General features: G+C 37.6%; 1 protein-coding gene across 4 annotated transcripts in view; it reads right to left on the bottom strand.

Annotated features, from left to right (window-relative positions):
• Nucleotides 1–940: 940 nt before the first annotated feature.
• LVRN (laeverin) overlaps nucleotides 941–18195 on the bottom strand; it is a 55295-nt gene continuing 38040 nt past the window's right edge. The window contains exons 15-20 of one of the 4 annotated variants that reach the window (XM_019727837.3): nucleotides 16398–16492; nucleotides 13881–13988; nucleotides 13005–13172; nucleotides 12664–12790; nucleotides 5979–6054; nucleotides 941–2189 (exon numbers count right to left, since the gene is read on the bottom strand). In XM_019727837.3, the coding sequence (XP_019583396.3) occupies nucleotides 2014–2189; nucleotides 5979–6054; nucleotides 12664–12790; nucleotides 13005–13172; nucleotides 13881–13988; nucleotides 16398–16492 (750 nt within the window). In that variant the 3' untranslated portion in view covers nucleotides 941–2013. Of the gene's footprint in view, nucleotides 2190–5918; nucleotides 7308–12652; nucleotides 12791–13004; nucleotides 13173–13880; nucleotides 13989–16397; nucleotides 16493–18195 lie in introns of those variants that run through there. The other 3 variants (XM_019727838.3, XM_088796675.1, XM_088796674.1) reach the window with 3 other exon arrangements.

Here is an 18195-nt window from a genome sequence, read left to right as displayed (position 1 = left end):
GTATAAAGTAAACTGGATGGGTCAGAGAAATTGTTTTATACTGGAGTGCTAATAGATAATAAGCTGGTTTATTAGTTAATAAAGTGTTTATACCATTTAGACAAATCTGCCTTAGTATCATTCCGACTTATTGCTATCACAATACTCAGTCAATAATTCTTTTTATACTAAGCATAAGGTACAATATGATAAAATGTATGCTTATCTGGAGTAACTGGCTTCATCCAAGTCAGAAAAAATGTACATGATTCAACATTCTTCTTCCTATTTAGAGGAAGGACTATTAACCAAGTATTTGAGCATCTCATTTGGATACACTTTCAGTACTGTTTACTCACTACAGAAGCTAAGATATAAGGGGACTTCCATTTTCAATAGCTGGTCTGGAGACCTCTGCCTGTGTGCTTCTTGGTGGGATCAGGCCGTGCGTGGCATCATGCGGGAATAGGCTCCAGAGCCCACTCGGGCCCCAGCTGTCAGCCTCTCACTGCCCTTGGAGGAACAAGAACACTGTAGGGTAGGAAGACCAAGGACAGAGTATGTGGACCACTAGGCAGAGATCACTGGAAATGGGAACGGAAGACAGGGGAGTCCGAGGGAGGAAGGGAGGAGGTGGAAGTGAGAGGAAGAAGATGCAGAAAAAAGCCATCGAGAGTCCATGTGACGTGGTTATGCAAAGATGAGATTGATAATCAGAGGAAATATGGGAAATATAGAAAGAATGTTTAAGAAAACACAGGAAGAGATCTCATATGTAACAATTTGAAGACATGGAGATATTCACTGCTTAAATTTAAAATGTCTCAATTTAAAGAAACACCTTTCTGACCTATGACCCATGGTCAAGTCTGAGTAGACTGTGCTTTGTTTTGTCCTCAGGCCCAAGTCTCAGCCTCCCACGCCCACTCAGGGAGCATCTCTTATGAAGCAAACATGAAAGTGAACTTTTGTTTTGCATTTTAATTTGTGGCTATGTTAACTTTTGCAAGAAATAGAGAGAAAAACCTTAGATCACATTGCTTTGGGCTTAGATAACATATTTAAAGACTTTTAATTGACATATTCCTTAATCTTTACAATATCACTCTGAGGTAGATAGGAGATGTGTAGTTTTACCCCCAGTCTACAAAATCAACATCAAAATTAACAATGAAATCATATATACACAAACTCTAGAGTAGGATGATTTGTCTTAGCTGTCCTGATTTAATCAGGGGTAAGAAAACTAAGCTAATTCCATACTTTGTGACCGATGAAAGTGTTTCAAGTTGTCCAAACTACAAGTAGGTTCAATTTGGCCAAATGAAACCATATTTCAAACTTAACCCCGAGTGCAAAGCTGTAAAGATTGTGCTCGGGTGAGCCTTGTAGTTCCATTGCTCTTTATTTGACGATCTCCTTTTGTGCTGAAGATTAACTCATAATTGCTGTTGTCCATTGACATCATTATTTCTGCTCATAAACTTTGGCTGAAAGAGTGTCCATCCCACAGGTAAATTCACACACTCTGGTTCAGGGCAAAGCCTCCCTCTCCATTCTGTCCTCCACGACGGCAATCCTAAAGGCAGCTTAGGGACTCCTACGAATATTATTTTTCTGGTCTCTGTTTCTTCACACTGTTGTTTTATTTGCTCATTATGCTTTTAAATATTGAACTAATAAACCCTAGAGTATTGCAAATCTGTATTTCCCTCAGAAAAGAATGTGCTCATTTGGTCAATGATTTAATATCCCACTGGCCTTCACAACAGAATAAACAAAACTTTCTAAGGTAAATTTGTTTCTACAAGGCAATTAAAGTAAATTCTATGGTTTTATAGCCCAAGTTGAAGTGAAATCGTCCGCAGAAATACAGCAGTGTTGGCAAAATCCTCAGCAATCACTGAGTGTCAGTGCCAATGTGGCAACATGGGAAGAGCAGGACTTTGAGTAGTAAATGTGACTGAAATACAAATAACAAAACATGGGGTTTTCTAGACTCACAACATATTGGAAGACAAAACTGTGAGCAAACTACATTCTAATATGCAAGGGGAGTGGACACAAAATTATGTGTTTTTCCATAGCCATGCAGCTATCCTGGCATTTCGGTTTCTGATTTTCAAATTTTCGTTCTTCATTGTCTGTAATTTGGCTTGAATTGTAAGCCTCTGGTGTTCTTCCAACATGGCACTGAAAAACTGCTGCAGCTGAAAGGACAAAGAGATGATCAGGGCGATCTATCTTCTCATTTAGACAAAATAAGACCAAGTTTATGCTAAGTCGCAACATGATTTTACAAATGGCCAATGACAGCTGGAATGGGTAGAAATGTGTACCCCTGGATTGTGTGTTCCTGGAGAGAATATGACAGAGAAAACTATCAAGACCACCTACATCTGAAGAATCAGATGCAGACTAGAAGATCCATGATGTGGGAACTTCATCTACTTTATTCACTGCTCTATTCCCCAAGCACATAGTAGGAGCTCAATAAAGATTTACTGAATGCATACTGGATATTACACAAGATTTGTGGACAGAGATACAATGAGATCTTTTATCTCAAAACAAACTTTGCAACTTCCAAACTCAAACTGACACATAACATCTATGTCTTTACAAATGTTATCCTTTATTGAAGAATATTTAAGTAGTGGATTTGTCCACTGGCTAAATTCCTTCATTGAGTGAAGTCAAGTATTCAGTTATGAGAACATACGCTGCAATATTATGTACAAACCAGACCCCCACCGACTATTTAGTTATACTCCAGAAGTCCGTTTCTCCATCAATGAATTAGAGCTTAACATGTGAGATGACAATATTTGCATACCAACTCACAAAATGTCACCTTAAAGGACATTTCTAATGCATTTGAAATTGAGTAGTAATAGGGCTATCGAGGCTAATTACAATGTAAACGAAAAGGCAGGTTCTAGGAAAAAGTAGGTTAAGGAACCAGAAACAAACCTCCCACCCACTCCCACTCCTGTCCACACCTGCCAGGCAGTGGGAGCCAAATGCCCACAGCCCCATATGATTGTGTACCTGCCCTGGGTGGGAGGGGAGTCAGGGTCTACCGGGCTTCATGTGTGCCTGAGACGGAGGTCAGGCTCCAGCAGGGTGGAGTATAAAGACAAGAGCAAGAGAAGCAAAGAGGGGGCTTCTTTGCAAAGAGAGAAGCAATGAGGGGGCCAAGGATCACATAAGCCTGTATGACCTACGCATTTATTTGTTTACTTGCTGGGACAGAGGAATTGATTTTCCTTTCTGTTTACACAAGCCCTTTCTCTTTGTGTATGGAAACTGTGCTTTCTTTTCATTTGCTTTTTAGTAATTGTGTTCTGTATTATCATGTCAACTAAATTATAGTAGGACTGTTGGGCATTAGTAGGTTTTTGACAAGGATATTCATAACAGCTAATTTAGTTGTTTTCAAAATTGCAAAAATGTAATCACTGCTATATCCACTTTTGCAACTTTTGCATTTTTTTTTTTTAAATAAAGTATTGGTGACTACAGAGTTTTGGAACTTTGAGGACTGCTACATTTATACAACCTTCATTCGTTCATTAAACAACAACAACAAAATTTTACTGGGTTCTGTAGATCAAAGATGAATGGATGCGCTTTAGAAGATACAACACAAACTCAGTCTTGATTCTAGGCTCTTTCGTTCCAGCATTGCAGGGTGTGCCCTTTACTTTCTCCAGTATTGCTGGGTGTGCCCTTTACTTTCTCGTCCAGAGAATCCCTAATCAATCAGGTCCCCGACAGCTCAGCCTCAGGCAGGCCAAACCCAAACAAAGATAACCCTTCAGGAATTATCAGTTCTTCCCCTTGCTCATAATAAACAACTATGAAACTGCTTATCTTCTTTTCATTTAGGATCAAATTTCAGGCCTGTATGACCTACGCATTTATTTGTTTACTTGCTGGGACAGAGGAATTGATTTTCCTTTCTATTTACACAAGGCTTTTCTCTTTGTATTAATATGGTTCTAGGCTGTGGTTAATTTGTACTTGTGTATTTTTTTAAAAATTGGCATCAATTTTATTGAGATGAAATTTATGTACAATAAACTATATCCACATAAAGTGTACAAGTTGAGTTTCAATCATTGTATACACCTGTAAAACCATAGCCACAATCAAAATACAGTTCATTTCCATCACCCACACGAGTTACCATGACCCATGCCCTTTTGTGGGCCTCCCTCCCTCTGTCCAAGGAAACTACTGATTTGCCTTTGTCACTAAAGATTAATTTGTGTTTCCTAGAAAGTGTCTGGTTTCTTTTACTCAGCATAATCATCTTGAGAGTCATCTATGTTGCTACACAAACTTGTCCCTTTTTTTTTTTATTGTGGGATAGTATTTAATTGTGTGGATATATTATACTTTCCTTGTCCATTCACCTATTGATGGACATTTAGATGGTTTCCAGTTTGGGGCTTCTATGAATAAAGCTGCTATGAACATTCACGTACAAGTCTTTTTGTAGATATAGGTTTTCATTTATCTTGACTAAAAACCTAAAAGTGGAAATGGTTGGGCATATGTGTCTAATTAATATTTTTAAATTCTGCCTGTTTTCCAAAGTAGTTGTACCGTGTGACATTCCCATCGGTAGGATAAGAGGAGTTCCAGTTGCTTCACATCGTTGCCAATGTTTGGTATTGTAAATCTTTCTAATTCTACCTATGCTACTGGGTGTGGAGAGATTATATTTATATTTTACTCGTGTGTGTGTGTGTGTGTGTGTGTGTGTGTGTGACTTTTTTGTAGACACTCGCTTTTGCTCCTCAATTTACCTCATGGTTATAAGATCCCCTTTCTTTCCAGAACTACCCCAGTGCATGTGGTTTGGGTGGAGCTGGCTCCAAATGTGGGTGCATGACTCAGGTTAGGCCAATCAGAGTATTTCATTCCCCCTGGACACAGTGATTCATACATGTGACCCAAGTAGGACCAAAAAGAGTCCTTCCTCCAGGGCTGGAACTTGAAACTGATGAGAAAGGATTCCTTCTTCTACAAATGAGGGGGCTAAGGATCACATAAGCCTGGAGCTATGGCTGCCTCCGTGTGGAGAAAAACCTGACTAAGAAGAAAGTCAGCCCAGAGGAAAGCAGAAACTAGTAATAACAAGCCCCCTGTTAGGTTCTAGAATACAGACATAATTAAAATATGGTATCATTCCTCAGGGAGCTCATTTTAGCTTCATGGGGTAGACGTATTTACACACTGATTATAGTATAATGTGGTAAGAGCTATGATAAAGATATTCATAGGATGATTTGGGAATATGGAGGAGGAGAGGGTGTAAATCAATTCATAAAAAATCCTAGAATAGATGGTTAGATCAGGGACTTACAGGACGATTAGGAATTATCTAGCCAAGGACGGGTAGAGAGGGCACCCTAGATACAAGGTAAAATTTTTCTGAAATCTAGAAAATGTAAAACAGCATGATAACTTCAGAAAATCTGTAAGTGGTAGAGTACAACTAGATGAAAAATGTTTGGGGGTGTCTGTCTCTCTTGCTCTCTGATACGCGGTGATGAGGTAGGCAAAAATGAAGCTAGAAAGTAAGGCAGGGGCCAGATTATGCAGGGCTTCATGGGCTAATCAAAAGATTTTTAAATTTCCTAAAAACTATGACAGGTTACTGGAGCTTTGGGAGTAGGGCCGTGGCCGGCAGCAATGTGAAGAAAGGATGGGGGCCAATCCAGCCTGGGGCAGAGCCGGGGCCAGAGTCTACTGCAGTAATTCAGACAAGAACGGATGAAGCCCAACAGTCCATAAACAAGGACAGTCTCTATTTCAGAAGCAAGGTAGAATGAAAAAAACACTTCATGCAGTTATAGTAGCACCAGTGGGAGCACAGAATGTAGTAATTCAGATAAGCATATTATTTTTCAATTTTAGCAACTCCAAATTACATAAAAAGTGGCTTCCAAATTATTATTATAATTCACAATGTCTAAAGTACTTACCTCCATGATCTGCAAATCTGTACTTACAGTTCTCCCTATTATATACATCAGAATCACCAATGATTGTGGTCCATACCTACAAAGCAACAAGATGCTAATCAGGATTGGAAAATGTTTTGCAAGATAAAGTACCGTGTTTTGCCCTGTACTGGTATAATACGCACTGTTTTGCCCAAATTGGTGAGGGAAAAATAAGGATGCACATTATACGTGGGTAGTATTAATTCTGTATCTATATAAGTGTTTTAAATTCTTTTTTTGGTGCTTATGAGTTAAAAGTATAACTCTAGAAATCAATAATAATATCCATACACAAAATAATGCCCTGGAATACTATAATCAGTTTCGTTGAACTGAGGACAAATTTGCAAAGATCTTCTATGATGTGTAAATATCGTACATTTGTTACCAGTACATAAAATTTCTTGTACCTTGTATCTGTTCTTGTGTTTTGTAATTATTTGTTACATAAAATTTCTTGTACCATAATATGCTAAAAAATAAATGCTAAAATTTCTTTATAAATTCAAAATATAATTCTTTCATAAATACAAAAAACAAGTACCTAAATAAACATTTGAATTAAAAAATTAAAATGAAAGTTTTTTTCCCCTGAAAGTTTGGGCCAAAAATGTGGGTGCACATTATACATGGCAAAATATGTTATATATTATATGCCAGATAAATGATAAGTATACAGCCCCTTTTAATTCCTATCTCCCAAATCTAAGAAAAACATGTATGAACTAGTTTACCTTCATCTTTTAATGGAAAATCTATTATATAGAAAATTCTATTAGCACTAAAAAATATTTAGAGTTAAATAGTAATTTGTGTAACACATAGCTTTTAAAGTTTAGTTAAGTGTAAAAAGCTCTTCTTAAAAACAATAACAATGAAAACTGTTTTTTATCTTTTTAAATGAGGTGGTTAGAATAGATGTCACATACCTCAAATTAAGAAAATTGATAAGAGTGTAAGTAAATATGCACCCCTTAAAAAAATAGTAGTTAATATGGAATTAATTTCAGAAACTCTGACTAAAATGCCCTAAAAGCTTATTTTAAATGCTGTATTTGTGTATACTTTTTGGAGGGAGGACCCGTATCTTCTGAGATTATCCAAATGTTGGTGATCACACAAGGTGAAGTACCTGCTCTACTTACAGTCCCTCCAAAAGATATGGTCATTGAAACTTCCTCTTTTAGTTTAATGTCCTTGAACACCCAATGAGAATCATCTTTAAAAAAGCCATGAAGTATTGCCATAGAGAAAGAGCAGATACATACCTACCCAAAGCGGTGTTGTGGTTAAAAATGTAAATAAAGACTGATGCATTAAAAAAGAAAGAAAATTAAAATAGGGTTAATACAATGAACTGAACAAGAAATTGTTGAACAGCCTTGATATTTAATGCACACAATGGATTACTTCAGAAATGTATATGTGAAATTAAAAATTGCAAGACTTAACATTGGCATGATACACAAAGTTAAGGAAACAACGCTTTTGTTCTTAAGTTCCCAGCTATAACATAAACTGTGTTCACGTGAGCAAAATGGAGGAAAAGAGACAGTCTCCATAGAACTCAGGCAAGCAAACGTGTTTCTATGGGGAAAGTGGAAATATTTCATAGTGCTCCAGTTTTGTTGACCAGGTATAGAAAGCCTGTGAGATGATTCAAGAAACTTGGCAAAATTTACCAAGAAACTGAGTTCCAACCTTCATTTAAAAGAGTGGAAAAACTACCTCGGGTGCTAAATGGGTGATTTTCTAACAGATCCGGGAAAAAAGTTTACCCAAGAGGCAGGGCTCAGTTTGACGTTACCTTGGGCAACTTATAATTTGTAAAAGGAGGGAATAGCATATAGTTAGAAGCATTGTTCTGAGATTGAATGAGATGATGTATGTTGAGGCACCTGTCAGAATACCTGGCATACTTCATTCCTTCCTGTTCTCATAAACTACAAGATGAGAGATTTTTTTCAGTCACTCTTGTTGAGAAAACCATCTCTTTGGAATATTACTGAACAAAAATATTTACAATACAGATAGTTTATCCCACCAGTAGTCAAATACATTCTAATTAACATAAAGACAAAAGCCAATAACAAGTCACAAAAATCCTATTGCTCCATCTCTATTCACACATTCTTCCATAGAATCTATCTCTAGCTGATACTGTGTTTCCCCAAAAATAAGCCTAGCTAGACAATCAGCTCTAATGTGCCCTTTGGAGCAAAAATTAATAAAAGACCCAGTCTTATTTTATTATAATATAATACCAGGTATAGTATAATATAATATAACATAACATAACATAACATAATATAATGCCGGGTCTTATATAATACAATATAATATAAGACCAGGTCTTATATTAATTTTTGCTCCAAAAGATGCATTTAGACCTGATTGTCCGACTAGGTCTTACTGTCGGGGAAACACAGTATACACGTATGTACGAGTATATTGATTTTCCTGTAACCTGAAAGATGTCCTTATGGTCAGTGGAAGTTCCTTCATTTGCATCAGTACTCAAAAGATCATCTTTGGTCCTGCAGTTAACTAATTGCCCCACAGCAGCCAGTGCAGGGCCTGCACATGGGAGTGGCGGGCAGGACCAACCCGAAGGTGTTTTATTCAACCAAACATTCTAAAACACATTTTCAGATTAGGCTTCCTGAGAAGAATTCTGGGCCTGGTTGAGGGGAGCAGATGCTCCAGAAACGCTACTGGCAGTGTACTCAGCTCTAACACGTGACCAGCCCCATCTCCACCTTCCCAGTGCCCTAAGCTCCAGACAGCGATGGCGACTAGTACCAACTCGGTCTTCCTGTCTTTCCACATGGAAGGAGACTTTTTCCTACCCTGCCTGTTCAAATCTCACTCAATACCTTTCTTCCCTTTGATTCTCCAAAGCCCTCTCCACCTTTCCTCTATAGCATCTACCAGGCACTACACCCCAATCACTTTATATCCCTAACAGTAGCTTGAACTAACCATGCCTTGGCATAGAAAAAACAAAACAGGTTATTATTAGAAAGAACCTTAGAATTGATCAAATACATGCCTTTCATTTTATAGACGAAGAAACCAAGGCCTAAATATTGATAGGCAAACAATAAATAGTTGTTCTAGCTACAATTCCAGAAGAGTGGATTAAAGAACTTACTTTCTTATCTGTCTTTCTCCTGGTACAAATGATCTACTAGCAAAATAACACGTTGTTTATATTAGCATATACAGTACATAGCAGGATTACATCTGTAAGATGCCAGGCAAAGTATGTGGAAATCTCTAGATTTCCTTCTACAGGCCTTCTTGGAACCTTTATGATGCTAATATATACTGTGAATTTGCAAAAGTGGAGATTAAAGCTGACAGATTCCAAACTGATTGGGCTATCGCATTCCTTGTTAACAGAGAGTTTATCAACATTTTCCAAGCATAATGCTCACTGGAGCATACCGGAGAAACACTAATTTCAGTACCAACTTGCAAGTGAAGAGTTACCTTTCAGTAAATTCAGTAACCCCTTCCCATGTTATTAATATAAAATTTAATGTCATAAGTATTTGTTTACTTATACTTTTATACTCTATCATTATATGAAGATTGATAACATACATATATTCATGTCAAATACAACTGTTCAAATAAGTGATAATTAAACATTCTGACGTTTAAATATTCCTGTGCCATTTTTAGTGTATATCACCTTTTCATTATTAATTTTTTAAATTATTTATTTCCTTCTAACAATCCATAAATATTATTACTATCTGTTTAAAAAAAATCATTTGCAAAATTCACCAAGAGTGGTAAATATAACTGAACACTAAAAATAAGTGTATTAGATGTAGAAAGCACATTTATTTGAATCTGAAAGGCTTTTTGTATCAGACATTAATGTGCAAGAGTGAAGCGAGATGATGTCCCCATAAATAGAATAGGTATCTATTTTATAAGCATAGCATCTTGTCTATCAAATAAAAATATTCAAGCTATGGTTAAAAGTTCATGTATTTAGAATTCTGGGAACTTCTTAGGGATGATGATGAGACCCATTTAGAGTTTTTTTTTGTTTGTTTTTTTTTTTACTTCCATCTCTAATTTAATACAGCTATGTAGATCATTTAAATAAATTGCTAGACAACGGACTTTTCAGATAGTTTGCCAACATGTTCCTGTTCTCTTCTGAGGAATAAAAATTAAGACACATTTAAAATCCCTTAAATTGAGAGCACTCCTTCCCATGGGTTGCTCAAAGCTATTTGGGGGCTTAACTGGCACACGTGCTGTGTATGGTATATGAAGAGAAGAAAACCTGAGCTGAGAGCTGCTTTATCGCAGACAGACACACCGTCCAGCTGAACTTTCTGCAATGGTGGAAATGTTCAATATCTGAGCTGTCAAATATGGTAGCTACTGGCCCCAGTGACCACTTAAAACAGGACTAGTGCAACAGAGGAACTGAATTTTAAATTTTATTTAACTTCGATTCATTTAAATTTAATTATTGACATGTTAGCTGGTGGCTATCATGTTGAGCAATGCAGCCTTCGATCATTTTTCAATCTAGTATCAATTTGTTCCACATTAAATTATACGGGAGTCTCCTAGGGAGCTAGTGGAAGGTGCATATTTCCTGCCCTATCCTGGCAGATTCTGAATTTAAAGAGATAGGTAAGCTTGGGAGTCTTTAGGTTTCTTAGCCACGCCAGGTGATTCTCAAACTCTGCCTCATGAGAAGAGTCTGGTTTGTGCTTAGGGTGCATATGGCCTGTGGAGGACAGACACCATGTCACCTGGAGCTACAACAACAATACATACACAACCCTTAACACAGGTGCACAGCTAATGCCAGGCACAACTGAATCCTAAGCCTCAGGGCTCAGCAGTGCATCAGGAGGAATGGGGTCATGACAGGCTATGGTGATTACAACAAGTTTGGCCCTCAGGAAAATCAGGACTGTATTTCTTCAAGGAGCTGTTCTCTCAACATTTTCATTCCAAAATCACTACTAGGTGGTTCAGCAGGAAGTTAGGAATAAAAACAGTCAAGGACTGTAGCAGAAGTGAATGACCTTGGGAAACATGACTGCCACAGCAAGCGGTCAGATGGCTTCACAGACCTGGCAAAGCCAGGCATGTCAGAAGTAGAGTGAGCATGGCAACACAGCTTTTCTTACAAGCTCCAGGGAGAGAGAACAGAAATTAACAGATGACCCTATGAGGCTGGAATCTCTGAAACATCATGGAACAAGGGGACCTATGTAAATAGTTCTGATTTCTGTCCCAACTCCCAAATTCCCAGTGAGACGTACAACCTAGGAAGGAAGGGATTATCTTTAATGATTTAAGCAAAAATGGAAACAACGTTTACCCCCCAGGTGTTAGGGATCCCAGAAAATTTAAGGAATTCATAAGGCCCTCTGAAGCAATGAACCTAGAATGATAAATAATTTAAAACAGGATATAAAGACAATTTTCTCAGTATGTGAATAGGTTATGTGATGAGCTAGAAAAAGGGTCGGTAGAAATAATTTCTGATTTAAACCACATTTTTTGGTGTCATAAAAGTGTTCAATAAACATTCACCCAACCCCGCACCCCCCAAAAAAATCCATTCATTATTTTACTTTAAGAGAACCATATCACATTCTTAAACATTTTTATTCTAAATATACTTTCTGTTTCAAATAACCTTATTTACGAAAAGCATCTTCCAACTTCACAGGTGTCTGGACCTGAACTACTGGCTACTTTGTGTCTGCTAACTCTACGGTATGTGACTATTAGGAATGTATGTTTAAGTAATGCTCTAGAAAGACCAGTCATCAAGAGCATGCTATCTGATATGTGCATGTCAATGTATATTTTACCCAATAGATAGGCTCGGAAGCAAGCTGATTTAATCTTAAAAGGCTAGAAATATGAAAAAGTTCAAGAATATGGAACCCAGATATAGAACAGGAATATTTTTTTAAATTTCCTAATTATAGTATGCCTCTTCCCCCTGCAACCAGACAGCAGGGTAGACAGGCAGCCTAGGAGGTGGAAGGAGAGCTGGCTTCAGAGACGACTGACTGGGCTATATGTTGTCCACCCTCTGCCTCTGTGCCGGCTGTGTGACCTCAGGCAAACCACTTCACCTCTCTGAGCCTCCCTTCCTCTGACCCGGTAGCTGTCAGCCCAGTGGGGAATATGTTCTGGTGCAGCAGGTGCAGGAAGACTGTTTTGCTCATGTTCGCGTCTCCCAGGAAGATGAGAAAAGACAAGAGCAACATCAAGGCTGATGTAATAATGAGCATTGTTGTTTCCTAAAGATATGGTGATGTACTTCACAAAATAAATGACTGACTGATTTATACCAAAAAGGTGACTTGCTCTAATCTGTGTTTCTGAAGGCAAACTTCTTAGTCTGCACAATGGGGAAAATTATGGTATAAAACTATCCCATGCAAATCCATGTTCATCCAGAAAGCCAAAACTGAGGATAAGTGACCATCTCTTCCAGACTACAGCCAGTTTGTGAGGCTAAATGTGGGACAAATCATCACTTTTCCAGTCAGTGCAAAGGACTTCTGTGACTTGGCCAGACTAACGCGGAACTTCTATCACCAAACCCATGACCCAAATGAAAAAGAGGTCTCACACTTCCTTCTTACTTTTCACTCACAGCTTGCCAGTTGTTGACTAAAAAATCCTTAGCTATATACCGGCCAACTTCAGATTCTGCCACATCTTCAATTATGTTTCTTTCATTAAAAATGGATGGAGACATAGTGACAGCATACTCCATATATCTACAAAAATGCATTCACAGAAGATAAATATGTAAAAATTATCCAATATTAAAAGTTAATTTACATAAATGGAATTACAATCCCATATGATTCTAAGGTAATAATTCACAACTATTCATTAATTCTTATCTTAGCACATTTCTGTTTTCCTCCCTTTAGTTTATTAACTACATTCTTCCACCAGGAACTTTCAAGGTAAGTGGACCATAATCACCTGTGAAGTATCCATGGATCTTTACTGCAGCTCATTGCATAAGCAAGTTGAATCCTTTCTTCTTCATTTGTGTTATTCATGTAAATATTTAACAAAAAGTCCCATTCTTTATTACTTCCCAAGGCAACGCCATAACATAAAATCACAGTTCTAATTGGATAAGGTATTCTGTAAAGTACAACATTCAATGATATTTCACATAATAGTTAAGTTATATGCTTATATAGTTGTCGTATATTTAGAAGTATGTATCTAGAAACAAATCCTGAGATCTCAGCTATGAAGATCAAAAGTAGGGAGCTAGTAAGGCAACGCTGGGAACTGTCATTAGCAGTACTCTCATGAGACAAGATCATCCAATTAGTTTAGAAACTAAGAAGTTTTAACAGAGAAGTAAATTAGAATAACACAAACAGTAAGTATATGCTGATAATTAAGTTTGGTCTCATATCTTATTATCACATTTCCTAAGAGTCCATCTGAGGTGATATATTAAAGGTAATAAAATAAAACCAAAGTGACAGAGTCTGAGTCTCAGCTCTCAGTGAGACTGCAAACTGAAAGAGAAAGAGATATATACATAAAGAATAACCTAAATAAGACGCAAAATAAGCACAAGTGCTTATAGGAAATGCATTGGCAATGACAGGTCCTAGGTGAAAATCATTGTATAAACTCTAATCTACTGTTATGCATAGACCTATATTAAATGACTCTTTCTTAAAAAAAAAAAAAAGGATACTTGAGAAAAATAGTAGGAAAGATTAACCAAGTGAAAACAAAACAATCACTACCAGAATGAGAGCATCAAAAGGTAGAGAAATTGTTGGTGTTGAAACAGGACAGAAACAAAAGCAATTACAATATTACTCTTACTCATTCTCGGGATGGTTGGTCCAGTTTTTGAAGAGTTCTCTTGACAGCTGAAGACAGTCTTCAAGGCCCAACAAACATGCAGCTTCAAAGAGTTTTTCCAGTGATATTCTTAAAGGAAAAGTCAAAGAAAAACATTTTATTTTGCATTACTATATTATTGTTTCTGCCTCCAAGAGCATGTTTCATAAAAGGATGGATAGTCTGAAACATCCTTCCAATAACATCAGGTTTGCTAAAAAATAGCTTTTGTGGATAGCAAATCTGTTTAAGATTCAGAGAAATATTTGCTGAGAGGCTGTCAGGCACCAAATAAGCTCCCCAAAACTGGTATTTTTTTGAAAAGTTAGAAATAAATTACTGCCATTCTTCATCTCCCTCAATCACACACGGTGTACACACACACATCTGTTATCAATTTATTTTCCTCCCTTTTATAATAATTGCCTTATGGATAAAAAAATGACTTTAGAGTATTTGATCTAATACACTTAAAAATAAAGTTCTTTATACATGAAAGGAAAGGGAACGGTTTACTTCTCTCCTTCGACATTTGCAACACTAATGTGCTTTTCCTTGCTTAAGCGCCTGTTCCTTCTTCAGCTCCTCCTGGCTATTCTATTTCCATCCAGAAAAAGAACAGAAGTTTTTGTTTGGTTTTGTTTTTATAGCTGAGAAGGGGTACACATTATGGTTCAACACAAACTAAATTCAAAAGAACACAGTGAGAATAGTAACAAATCCAGATAAGTGGTGCCTTGAGGTGTACGTCTCCCTACACTCTCTGAGTTTGGCGTCAGAGATAAAGGAATTCAAATTGGCATAAGCTTCCAGAAAATGCAAGAGCCAAATTTCTATTGCTGCACCGTCTAGTTTTGACCCTGCTTGAGCTGGCCTTCTGATAAGCAGAAGTGGAACGTCCAAGGGTGGAGGGCCCTCTGAGAGACAGCTCTGAACATTCATTCACACACACACACACACACACACACACTCCCTCTCCCCACCCATCCAAAGTTGGCTACAGCAAGATGGAGTTCTCTGCAAGTGCAGTCTCACTCCCTAAGGCTGCTCCAAAGAGAACTGAGCCATGGAGGCTACAAAAAGCGGGTCACTTCAGTCCACTTTCGGGAGAAACAAGGCCATGGCTAGTTCACGTGTGCTGCCTGAATTAGGCACATGTGTGCCTTCCTGTTTATTCCCTACTATCCCAGCTCATCCTCACCGTCTTCCATTTACTTGTCCATTCAACCTCATGTCTTTCCTTCCTTCCAGTCACACACCCTAGCACTAAAATTTCTCCCCTCTCAGAAGGGCACTCGAGAGAGAATCGCATTTTGCATGTTTTGTGTGTGTGTTTTAAGATTTTTTTATTGGGAAAGGGGAACGGGACTTTATTGGGGAACAGTGTGTACTTCCAGGACTTTTTTTCCAAGTCAAGTTGTCCTTTCAGTCTTAGTTGTGGAGGGCGCAGCTCAGCTCCAGGTCCAGTTGCCGTTGCTAGTTGCAGGGGGCACAGCCCACCATCCTTTGCAGGAGTCAAACCAGCAACCCTGTGGTTGAGAGCCCGCGCTCCAACCAACTGAGCCATCTGGGAGCTCAGCAGCAGCTCAGCTCAGCTCAGCTCAAGGTGCTGTGTTCAATCTTAGTTGCAGGGGGCGGAGCCCACCATCCCTTGCGGGACTCGAGGAGTTGAACCGGCAACCTTGTGGTTGAGAACCCACTGGCCCATGTGGGAGTCAAACTGGCAGCTTTCGGAGTTAGGAGCATGGAGCTCTAACCACCTGAGCCACTGCGCCAGCCCCGCATTTTGTATGTTTTGTATTTCTTGTTTGGTCTAATAGATTTCAGCTGGATACTGACTAGAGCTGTAGATAATAATGCCTATACCGAACTCCCTCCCTAAATCTAGAAGCCCAGCATACACACAACCCTTGAGTCACAGTTAGACCAGCGGAACCACCGCCCTATTTTGCCTTTCACCCACTTCCCAGACCATCAAGGCAACAAGCCTACTCCCCTCGCCAAATCAATTTTGTGGAAATCATTTGCAACACTATGCTCACCATGACTGATATATTTCACTGTCAACCTCTCTCACCAAATTTGCACAATGGTAGAATTTCTGTCACCAGTAATACACAGGAGGGACTCTTTATCCTTTGTGGCCTTCCCATGCCCTTCAATTCATTAATAGAGTACTTTGCTTAGCACAACCATTTACCGGTAGTATGACACACAATTTCAACCAGTAGCCTCAGATTTGAGAACACAGAACTATAAATTCCTGTGTGTGCATGTATGTGCTTTAAAGGTAAATTAAGATCCAAAACTATTATTTGTTATTACGATACATGTAGCTCACCAATCTCAAAGCTACTGTTCTCAAATAACATACAAAATCTCTCTCACAATATAATGGCCTCAGTTCTCACAATATATTGCCCTTAGTACATAAATCTGGAAGCCTATCTATTAATATGAATCATTTAATTCAATGATCACTGTTGAAAAAATACTTACAGAACTAAATAGTCATCTTGTAATGCTGCCACATTTTCACGAATTATAGTTGAATAAATATTCCATATTGTGATAAGTCTCTTTAACAGATACTTCTACAAAGAGTAAAGAAAATATACTGTTAGTTCTGGCTCACATCACTGAATTTGACTGTATTTCTCTTTATCTGAAAAGACATTAGTAGAGAGTAACAGATATTTCTTCAAAAATGATCTTTGTTAGTAATGTGTAATTGGTTTATTTTTTAACCTCCCTAGGTTCAGTTTTCTCATATAAAAATGGGTTTACAATAATGCTAACATTACAGTTTTGTGAGGACTAAACAATGTAATGTATGTCAACACACTGCCTGGCAGTTAGTAAGAACTCAATGAATATTAGCTATTATTATCATTTAATATTACCACAACATTTCAGATAAAATAAAACATGTCTTCAAAATAAAGAAAAAAAATGTAAACATTGAAAACTATTAAACTTTCTACCTTAAAACGTTCATGCTTAGTATAGACGAGTATTTTCTTGTATACCTCCAAGAAAGTAAGAAGAATTGATTTATGCCTTGGACAAATTTAAGCCCTGAGTCTGAAATAAAGTTTCTTCAATTGAGGAATCAGCTGGTAAATAAGATTTTAAAAGTTACACATTTACAATACATTCCTGAGAAGAAACTAGATGTTACTCATTGACATTCTTTAAAAACAAATACCCTGTTTCCCAAAAAATAAGACCTAGCCAGACAGTCAGCTCTAACGTGTCTTTTGGAGCAAAAATCAATGGAAGACCTGGTATTATATTATAATCATATCATATCATATCATATCATATCATATCATATCATATCATATCATATCATATCAGACCGGGTCTTATAGTAAAATAAGATTTGGTCTTATATTAATTTTTGTTCCAAAAGACGCATTAGAGCTGATTGTCTGGCTAGGTCTTATTTTTGGGGAAACACGGTATTAGTTTTTACTTCTTTGCCCAGAACCAATAATCACATTTTTTCAATGAGCTGCCTCGATCCCACAAACATTTAAGTGTCTTTGTCTCTTGGTTGCCATTCCCACATTCAAGTAAGTTCCCATCAGTACTTTGCGCCATAGAGAAAAGAAAGTCTGGAACTCTGAGGTACTTGTGATCTTGCCCACAAACTGCCCCAGAAACTCACTTGGAAGAAGCATCACCTAACATACTTCCTGGTTTGTTTGTGACCCTTAGCTCTCCGAAGGGTTGCTCCCTAATTCTAGTTTTGATTTTACCTGTGCTGTCTTTCTTATGATCAGTGTTTAAATCCTAACAATGGAATTTTTCTCTTTTTATATTGTTTCAGTTATGATGGCACATAATTTCTTCATTTATTAATTATAATTTTCCTCTCTCTCCTCACAATATCAAAAGCAGCTTCAAAACTTTTACTTTTTCTGGAACATATCTCTGGTTTTAAGTGCTGGCCCTTTAAATCAGAGTATTTCAATTATGAATTATAGGGTTGTTAAAAGTCATTCTGTTTGACTAACAATCTTTTAGGAAAATAGTTGCTAATAGATATTATTCTTTTCTGTAAGATAAAAGGCATATCATTTCCATCCACTTCTGGTTTCTTAGGACACATTGTCACTTCAGTAAGAATTAAGTACCTTTCCAAACTTCTCTCATACTCATCTCCTAGACCAGGTCTACGACTAAGGTTATTTTCTTCTAAGAATAAACAGCCATTACTAAGAAAATGAACACACACACACACACACACACACACACACACACACACACACAGATTTGATATAATAGACTA

This window comes from Rhinolophus sinicus, chromosome 3 (assembly GCF_057876585.1).
Source record: "Rhinolophus sinicus isolate RSI-liver-muscle chromosome 3, RSI-T2T, whole genome shotgun sequence".
In the NCBI taxonomy this organism is placed as follows: domain Eukaryota; kingdom Metazoa; phylum Chordata; class Mammalia; order Chiroptera; family Rhinolophidae; genus Rhinolophus; species Rhinolophus sinicus.
This window is presented reverse-complemented; position numbering and strand designations above follow the sequence as displayed.